Raw genomic sequence first — 10,561 nt, 5'->3', positions numbered from 1 at the left:
AATACAGTTTTTAAAATAACATGCATTTAAATATAATATGTCTTTCACCCAAACAATATTTAAAATATTTAAAAACAAGGGGCTTTAAGAGAAACCTCACCTTTAGCGGGTAATGCGTCAATAACGTCCGAACACTTCTGTCCTTAGAATTAGGGGTGAATATGATGGTTTCTTAGTGTGTTACTGCAGTTAATCTTTTGTAACTCCTTAACGTAGCTCGAAAAGTGGCTCTAGATTAACTTTAACACTTAAACTTGGATGGTTTCTAGCATAATACTTCTCGGATGACGAAAAATGAAAAAGATAGGAAGTTGGGTGGTTTTTGGTGTACGTGTCGTGACCGGCCGAATTTCTCGGTATGTCAAAACTGCCACCCGAACCTTCTATATATAGTAAATCAAGTAATGAGTCATCGGGACACTTCTTGCATGTAGAAGGGAGGCATGCTCATACGTCGGCAATTGTCAAAAAATCATGACACTTGTCATGATTATTGCGACACATGTTACACACCGACTCACCACATCTACCGACACTTGGCGCTGTATATTCTACATATTATAAATTTTAACTAAGGAAATGGTCGTCATAAATTCTAATAACTTACTAGCATAATCCGATATTAAATTCCTTACAATACTAGATAATATTATCAAGTTTTGTTGAACGTTGGATTTGGTGCTATTATGGTGTGCTATACCGGCTCCTATGCGTTTACTTTCTAAGTTTCACGAACCAAAGCCTTTAAAATAATAATAATAACAATAAGTTATGACCTATTATTAATATTTTTATTAACAATATATTATTTTGGGTCATTTCTACTGATTTAATTAATTTTAGACTTTCAATTTTTATCCGTCTGTCGCTAGCGTTCGTTTCGCTCAGTGTTTGCTACGAGGCAAAGTTTAACTTTTTTTTTAACGTAATAAAACATAACTCATATATTCTTGGAGTTTTTAGACTAACATAACATTATTTTTAGTAAAAATAAATTTTATTATTCATAATCTTTGATTATATTAGTAATGAATTATGCTTAAAATAGCCAGGTATCACAACTTTGATTCCATTAGAATTGAATTCAAAACCATTTGAATCGAGCTCCAGACTTGGCTCGATTCGATTAGTTTGAGAGTAAATTCATTTCAAACTCGATTCGATTGGTTGACACTTGGACAAAATTAAACTTTAACAGACTTAAAAGAATTCGAATTATTTATAATTCAAATCTAATCGAACATTTATAATATAAATCCAGTCTAACTTATTTTGAATCGAATTGAATCTCCATAATCGATAGATTCAATCTTAACTAGATTATATTCATTTAAAACTCAATTCGTTTTATACTCAATTCCAATGGTTCACACTATAAGTATTTTCATCAGTTTTATCCAACTCGAATCCTTTTTCATTCAAACTCGATTCGAATCCTTTATCCTTGGCAGTTTTCAAACATATTTTCAAAATTGTTTTTATTCCATTTTAATTTTACTTATTTTTTATTTTTATTTTTGTTTTTAGTTCTTATTTTATTTCAAATTATGATATTATGTTATATCTTAGCTTATTCTTAAATATTTAATCATTTTGTCTTCTTAAACAGTTAGTATGTGTGTAAATATATATGTCTTAACTCAATGGTCAATTCTACTGTTTGTCTTATATTTAATGTAGCAACACAACATGTATTGCTCACTAGATCTTCCGAAGAAAAGGAGGCACAAGGTGTTTACCTCCATGATTAAAGGGCTTCGGGAATGCCCTCTAATGAATGCTATCTCCGCCAACTCGGAGATACACGGGTAGAAGAATTTTTGGGTGAATGCAAAGACGGTTAAGAAAAGGAACTCAATAACAACCGAGGCGGCAAAACAAAAATTGGCGATCATGGAGGATGTCATCAGAAGAGCCTTGGTTATTAAAGATGCCCCATATTATTATTCAAAACTCTTTGAGAAGAAAGACATGGAACAGTCTGTGAAGGACGTTGGATATGACGTTACATGGAGTACGTGTGAGAAGAGGCATCTACCTGCCTATTAGAAACTCTTGTTCCATGTGGTTGCTCACTGTCTGTCTAAGCATCAAGGCGTTTTTGGAGCCCATTGGATGAAGTGGCTATAAGTACCGAGGACAAGAACCTGGTATGAAGTTTGGCGCGTTTGCTGAAACTAAACCAGATAGTGAAGAGACGGAAGAGGAAGAAAGAGATGGAGATAATGAGGATGATGGTGATGACGATGGTCAAAGAAGTGATCATGATGTGGTTGATAGTGAGGCCACAAATACTAAAACTGACGTAGGTGAACACAGAACCAAGAAACATCATGAGAAGAAGAATTGGAAGGCTGTCAGCAAGCCTTCTACTGGTGAGTCGTCAAAGGAGGATATTAAAGAAGAAAAAGAGGAGCAGGGCGCCCTCTTAAACGTTTGAAGAAGGTTAAAGACTCCAAGAAATCCAGATGTTTCAAGATGCCCATGTTTGTTAAGGTAATCTTTCCTTCGATTTCCACTTTAATGACACAACCACTAACAACAACACAAACTGATCCTCACCGACCACCCTAGCCCGCACATTAGAAACACTTAAAGCTAAATAAGTACATGTGCCCAAACCCAAACCCAAACCCAAGACCAAGACAAAAACCAAAACCATAGCAAAGCCTACCACCTCTAGGAGACTAGTAGATGAACCCGTTACTCCTCCCGAGACCTCACCATCTAGATTAGATGAACCATTACCTTCCATCTTAGAAAATATACCCATATCCACCACCCAAACCGAGACCGAGTCCGCATATCAAACCATTTTACCACCTAGGACATCCTCACCTTTTAGTCCACTCACCTACCAATTCACTTTCCCCGTCAAAGGTACATCCTTCTGGACCTCCACCTTCACCTCCTCAATTCACACCCAAACCACCTCACAAACCATACCAACCTCAAGCCAGCCCATTAACCTACCCTTAACCATCACCACACAGTTACCTACCCAAACCATCACTATTCCAACCCAAACACCCATACATACATCCTTTTACATTACACCTCCTTCAACCATCAAAAGCCCTATCATATCTACCATTCCCTTGTCAAGTGGAAAATCAAAGAAATCTCCAGTATTTCGAGATCTTATCCTCGATAGGATTCATGCCCTAGAGGAATCAAACAAAAAGCATGAACACCTGTTCATCAAGTTCATTAAAGATCAACAGGCTGTTAGTGAAAGGGTCGGGAAGGAAAGAGATGAGATGGTTGCTCAGGTTGCTTAACTGGAGCAATACAAGGAGGTTGATCGGGCCCTAATCGAAAGCCAAAGACTATGGATTGGAAATCTGCAAAAGCGGGTGGACAATCAACAACAATAGGTTAGCCAAGAGTCTCTGATGAACGCTGAGCATAATGACGACATTATCATACTTAAATCAAGGGTTTCACATCTTGAAACTGATCTTCCTTCCTTCTCCAACTTTGCTCAAAATCTTAGAATGGAGCTAGAGTCAAGTGTGGACCGTGCTTTGATTGAATGTGAAGTTCTTGGTTCACGGGTTAGTCTATTGAAGGGTGATTCTAGTTCTTCAAGGAATGTGGGAACCCTGATTGGTAAGAATGTGGAGCTCAGATCGATGATTGAGCGATTATAGAAAGAAATTGAAGAAAAGCGAAGCCCCAACAACGATCAAGACCTTATCAATGACGGTCTTGTTAATCGTTATCTCGATGCCACTGATGTCATGAGAATGACTGGTGATGATGTTGAGGAGTTGAGAAGTCATCTCGTGGAGACGATGGGTGCAAGGACAACAAAGTATTGAGCAAAGAAACAAGAAACGATATGCTCTTGCTAACCTTGTTGTTGATGCTAGAAGGGTGGAGATCAAAGCAGTCTGGATGGGATTGTCTTCGGATCTTCAAAGAAGGGTGAGAGTGGAAGCCGTGTTGGTGATGCTGGAGATGAACAAATCATGGTTGCTGGAACCTTAGTGAGCACATCTGTCATTGGTACTGCTGTTAGTACTAGTCAGGTCAGTGCCCTTGTTGTAGCTACTTAAATTGCAAAAGTGATTACTCCAGATGTTGGAGAGAATGTGGTTGAAGGTGACGATGGTGATGATGATGGTAATGACGATGATGGTGACGAGTCTGATGATGATGACTCTGATGGTGATGATGATGAATGTGATGATGAGAATGATGAGGATGATGTTCTTCGTGACAACTATGATGAGCAGCGTGATGATAGCGGTGATGGTGATGATGAAAGTGATGGTGATGGTACCACTGGTAGAACAACAATCTGAAGACTTGCTAAACGAAGCTTCTGACGATCCGGAAAGGAAAGTCAGAGACGATCCGGAAAGGAAAGTCAGAGATGCGGACGCTGCGTTGGAGGCTGAAATATGTTGATTCTTGTGCAGGTACCGAATATTTAGTTCAAGAAGCCGTGGAAGAAAAAAAAGAAGACGATGACGAGATCAACTACTCTCCGAATCCAGATATTCCGGTTTGTAATGAGCCGTGATGGCTCTTCCTGCTCAAACCATTAATGCTGCAGAAAAGTCTCAAGCTCTGAGACATCGAAAAAACAAGTTATACTCCATCAGCAATCGAGCTAGCGTGCGAGACCGAATCTATTCCTATCTTGATGACTCTCCAATTGTCTACTACAAATGGCACTCGAACATTAAAACATGGGTCATTCGACGAGCAAATGGAGATCTCACTTACATGCATCTCCGGGATATGCATACTTTGTTCGACCTTAATGTGAACTACTTCAGAAGAATCGTAGGTCATTATATGACATAGAAGGAGCTCAAGGGATGGTTTAATCGGTTTCTGAGCAAACAATGGAAGAAGGATTAACCTGACTTCAAGCTCAACAAGAGTAAGTCCTTTTGGCATCCCACGGAGGTTAATCCTGTCACAGGAAAAAAGAAGAAGATGTGGCAATACAAGACCTACAAGGATGGGCGAGCAATTTATCATGGGGAATCATTCTTTCCCAACTTGTTAGAGTGTTTCATCTGCTGGGAGTTTGACAACAACATAGAAGAGGTGGTAATTCATTGTGAAAACATGCACCACCTCCGCTTCTTTGACGAACATGAGCTTGCAGCGCTTAGCAAAGAAGACCTCCTGAATCTATACAACTCCCCATTTGGAACAGTTGAAGATGTCTGACGCGAAAACATTGACGGAATAGTTGAGAAGTTCAACAAGATTGTACACTATCTTGTTGACAATCAACTATTCAACTATGAGGAAAGATTTTAATACGAGACCGGCGAAAGACAAGAGCTAACGGAATAAATACTAAAGACTAGAGGGAGATTGTATGGTCCCATTTTTCTATTTTAATCTTTTGTATTTACCCATGCAAATACCAACCTTTTACAAAATACCAAACTCTGATCTTCTCACCTACTCACTCCTCTCCTCTCAACCTTTTTACATCGGGCAATAAACCCAACACTACGAGATCCGAGATCTTGGTTAACCGCTAGTTATTTCCGCTAGCTAGTAATAAATGTAACACTACAAGATCCGATATCTTGCTTAACCACTAGTTTGTTTGTTATTTGATCCGTCCAAGGGACCTACAAGAAAATACTATGAATTACTGAAAAGGTATTAGCATATATATTGCATCCACTAGTAAATGGTCTTCACGCGCACTCAATATTTTTGAAGGTGGGTTAGGTATACATTTTGTCTTTATGGCCTTTATATTTTATAATACAACTAAGAATCTTTTTTCCTCAGCCAATCATAAAATATATTAATATTAAGCCCTTGTCATCTTAGTATAAACTTTCTCTTATCGTTTCATATAACTTTCCACAGTTAATAAAGCTATCATTTTATTAGATTCTTGAAGCATACATTCAATGGCATACACTTCAGTTTCATCCATTCAAAAGAGCTTCAAGTATGATGTATTTTTGAGTTTTAGGGGTGAAGACACCCGTACGAACTTTGTTGATCATCTTTATCATGCTCTTCACAGTAGAGGCGTTACCACCTACAAAGATGATGAGAGAATTGAGAAAGGGAAAAAGATTAACAATCAGCTCATGCGATCCATTGAAGAGTCTAGATTTCACATCGTTGTTTTCTCCAAAAACTATGCATCTTCATCGTGGTGCTTAGACGAGCTCGTAAAGATTATGGAGTGCCAGAGGACGAGTGAGCAGACTGCTTACCCAGTCTTCTATGACGTTGAACCCACTGAAGTCCGCAGCCAAAGCGGGTCAGTAGGAGAAGCCTTTGCAAAACATGTAGAGAAAGAGGCTGCTGAAAGATGGAGAGATGCTCTCAAAGAGGCAGCATGTCTAGCTGGGTGGGAGTTGAAGAACACTGTTGATGGGTAATTCCTTCATCTTGTATCACTACGTTATTACTTTATAAAAATATTGTATATTATATAATTGAAATTAGTTGGATTGTGAGTAATCTAATAGAATTTTCGTTAACACAGACATGAAGCTAAGTTCATCCAACTAATTGTTAAAGATATATTACTTAAGCCACATTTCATTAATTCGAGCGTTGATGCGAAGTTAGTAGGCATGGAGGACCGGGTAAAGAATGTAGTGTCATCTTTAGAAATTGATTCCGATGATGTATGTATGGTAGGGATCAAGGGGATAGGAGGTGGTGGCAAGACAACTTTGGCCCAGGCTGTTTTTGATCATATATCTGACTGGTTTGAAGGTAAAAGCTTTGTTGAGAATGTCCGAGAAGTTTCAAAAGACTCATTTTCTGGTTTGAAGGAATTGCAAAAACAGGTCTATACAGACCTGTTTAATGATCAAAGCATTCATATACAAAGTGTTGCTCACGGGAAAACATTGTTGAAAAAGATGATGTGTAGTAGAAAAGTTCTTCTTGTTCTAGATGATGTGGATCATATAGACCAGCTTGAGGCCTTAGCAGGTGAGCCTAGTTGGTTTATGCCAGGAAGTAAAGTCATCATCACATCAAGAGATGAGCAAGTGTTGAAGGCACACCGAGTGAACTTTATTCATGATGTTTGTTTATTATCGAACGAGGAAGCAGCTTGCCTCTTCAGTAGGTATGCAATTGGGAAAGAGATTCCAATTCGAGGGTATGAAGAGCTCTCTAGAAAGGTTGTAAAATATGCTGCTGGACTTCCCTTAACAATCAAAGTTTTGGGTTCATTTCTTTGTGACAGAACTGAAAGTGAATGGGAACATGCACTAAAAAGACTAAGAACAATTCCCTTGAAGGAAACTTTGAAAAAACTGGAAATAAGCTATGATGGTCTAGAGGATGACTACAAAGAAATATTCCTAGATGTTGCATGCATACTAAAGGGTATGGCAAAGAAGAAAGCAATTAGATTACTTGAAAGTTGTGGATTTCATGCAGAACTTGGTTTAAGAGTTCTTGAGCAGAAATCGCTGATAACTATATCTTATGATGGCCACTTGCAGTTGCATGACCATTTAGAAGAACTTGGCATGAATATTGTTCGTCGTTTGCACCCTGATAAGCCTTATAGACATAACCGACTATGGATTAAAAAGGAAATTGAAGATATATTGGTTAATGACTTGGTAAGATTAATGTTAATTTAACACATTTATATTTGTCATGACAAAATTTCTGTCTTAAGATTTTTCTTTACAGGGTACATGTGCAACAAGAAGTGTAAAACTGTTGTATGTGAAGCTCCACTCAGCTATGATTATGAAAGGTCTTAGAAAGATGAACGGGCTTAGATTTCTTTACGTGGATGACGTACATAAGGAATTGATAAGTAATGAAGTTGACCAATACTTACCAAATACTCTACAATGTCTACATTGGTCTTGTTATCCCTTTCAGTGTTTACCAAAAACATTTCAAGCAAATAAGTTGGTTTACCTTGATATGCAGTATAGTGGCATCTCTCAACTCTGGGAGGGGGGAGAAAGAAAGGTAGAATTGTTGACGGTTTATTGGCTGTTTTGCATGATCTGTTATTACGCTATATTGTGTCAATCATATTGATATTCATTTTTTCCCTTAAGTCAGGTTCTTGATGAGCTCAGATTTCTTAACCTCAATTTTTCACCATTGAGTACTTTTGACCTTGGGCTGACTCCATATCTCGAGGAGTTAGATCTTAGCAATTGTTATGACCTTGTAGAGCTCAACATGCCCTATCAATGTCCAAAGCTCAAGTTTCTCAAACTTAGTGGTTGTAAGTTAAGCAAGTTTAATCTTGGGCTTACTCCATATCTCGAGGAGTTAGACCTTAACAGATGTTATAACCTTGTAGAGCTCAATATGCCCAATGAATGTCCGAAGCTGAAATTCCTCAAACTCATTGGTTCTCAATTGACCTACCTTAATCTTGGGCTGACTCCGTATCTCGAGGAGTTAGATCTTGGAGAATGTAATGCCTTTGTCGAGCTCAATATGCCTTATGGATGTCCAAAGCTCAAATTCCTCAATCTCAATGGTTCTAAGTTGAAAAACTTTAATCTTGGGCTAACTCCACAACTTGAGATGTTAAATCTTGAAGGATGTAATGACTTCCTTGAGCTTAACATGCCGGTTGAATGTCCGAATCTCAAAATCCTCACAATCAGTTATTCTAAGGTGAGGAACCTTAATCTTGGGATGGTTCGGAATCTCGAGGAATTAAATCTTGGAGCATGTAATTACTTTGAAGAACTCAACATGCCCACTGAATGTATAAAGCTCAAATTTCTCCACCTTGGTGATTCTAACGTGAAAAACCTTAACCTTGGGATGACTCCACATCTTGAGATTTTGGATCTCGGAGGTTGTTATTTTCTTGAAGAAATTTACGCTCCAGTGGGATGCCTAAAGAATTTGGTCTACTTAAACTTAACCGGTTGCCAAAGGTTTAAGGATTTTGATAACAGACGACATGAATTAGGTGGTCTTGGTTTAGCAGCTACATTAGCACTAACTGCGGAGTCCGTGGATATATGCCCACTGCATCCTAAAAGTAATTTGCCAAAATTTCAGTTTAAATGTAAATATATTGAACATTTACCCTCGTCGAGTGGAAATATTGAGAAGCTTCTTTCTTTCGGTTTATGTGCTTGCACGAATCCTGAGTCTTTTTCAGCAGGTATTTGTGGTTTACAACATTTAAGAGTGCTTACACTGGTAGGTAGTATTCCAGAAGTGCCCAACGATCTGTACCAGTTAGTGAGTCTAAATGAGCTACATTTGTGGATAAAAGAGATTAAGTATCTTCCAGATAGCATTTGTATGTTGAAACATCTGAAAATTCTTCAACTTAAATCTTGTTGGCTTCTTGAGCAGTTACCCAAGGATCTTGGCAGATTAGAGCGTTTAGAGGAGTTATCCCTAACGGAATGTATATCCTTACAAGCTATTCCAAACAGCATTTGTAAGTTGAAGTGTTTAAAGTATTTGTGTCTTCCCTATTGTATTCAAGTAGAGAAATTGCCTGAGGATCTTGGATGTTTAGAATGTTTGAAATTGTTAAATATAGAAGGTGCAGGCATAACTCGTCTTCCACGGAGCATTTATCAGCTTAAAGATGTGTATATTATTGGGTCTACATGGCGGCTTGAGTCGTATGGTTTTACATCCTTGACAGAAATCTCTACATACATGGCCTCGTATCACATAGGCAGTGGCGGGCTTAAAAACCCATGACCGGAGTCATAGATATATATTTTTTTTTTGTACTAGATAGAGTTGTCTGGTACATGTTTGTCAAGCAGAAGGGGCATGGAGTACCGGTATTGGGAAAAAAATTCAGATATCATATCGAGTTTCCTAATCCCGGTGTGTAAGATTGTTCGTTGTTTGATACTTTGATTGCTTTATCTTCTAGTGTTATTATTGTGCTTCAAATACCAGTGTAATAAGATTGTTCCTAAAGTCTTTGGATAAGGCAAAATCAGAAATCATATTAGGCTGATCAGGGCGATTTGTTAAAAAAAACGGGTATGTTTGATTGTTTATTGAAATATAAATTTTACGGAAGTGTTGTTTGATTGTTTATTACTTTATTTAGTGTTTATTAGTCTAGAAAATTATGATTATTAGTTGAGTGTTGTTCATTGCTGCTTGTTTGATTGTTAGTCTTATGGATAATTAGTTTTAGGTTCAAGACTTTAGGTGAAACTTGAATTTGTGGATCTAATAACAATAAATTTTCAGGGGAGTTCTCCAACCCGACCCGAACGCCAAACTGACCTGGGAAAAATTCTCTGATGTGCCACTGCATGAATACATTTGTAGGATATTTTCCCTTTGTTGTAAATATTTGTTATAGCGATAAAAACATGCTCTAAGCAATACAATGTATTTTATAGCTCTGAATCGCTAATTATGGTTCACATTTTTGTGTGGCTTTATGTTATCAATGATTATGAACCCAGCATAGTCTCTCTAGAAGACATTGATGCATTTCAATGTTTCTCTTTTGACAATCTGAGTTCTTTTTAACTTCAATGATCCCAACTGTGCATTCAAAAATGCATAACACCTCCAAAATCATCTCATTAGAAGATGGGTTGATTTGGATTAT

At 37.8% G+C, this 10,561-nt stretch overlaps 1 protein-coding gene across 1 annotated transcript in view; it reads left to right on the top strand.

Annotated features, from left to right (window-relative positions):
* The first annotated feature begins 5,900 nt into the window (after positions 1-5,900).
* LOC143589188 (disease resistance protein RPV1-like) overlaps positions 5,901-10,561 on the top strand; it is a 28,424-nt gene continuing 23,763 nt past the window's right edge. Inside the window, exons 1-4 of the mRNA XM_077070023.1 lie at positions 5,901-6,379; positions 6,491-7,592; positions 7,666-7,956; positions 8,053-9,564. Of these exons, the coding sequence (XP_076926138.1) occupies positions 5,901-6,379; positions 6,491-7,592; positions 7,666-7,956; positions 8,053-9,564 (3,384 nt within the window). The remainder of the gene's footprint in view (positions 6,380-6,490; positions 7,593-7,665; positions 7,957-8,052; positions 9,565-10,561) is intronic.

Source organism: Bidens hawaiensis, unplaced genomic scaffold (genome assembly GCF_021521415.1).
Source record: "Bidens hawaiensis isolate Kalapana, Puna unplaced genomic scaffold, B.hawaiensis_p1.1 tig00001576_1, whole genome shotgun sequence".
In the NCBI taxonomy this organism is placed as follows: domain Eukaryota; kingdom Viridiplantae; phylum Streptophyta; class Magnoliopsida; order Asterales; family Asteraceae; genus Bidens; species Bidens hawaiensis.
This window is presented reverse-complemented; position numbering and strand designations above follow the sequence as displayed.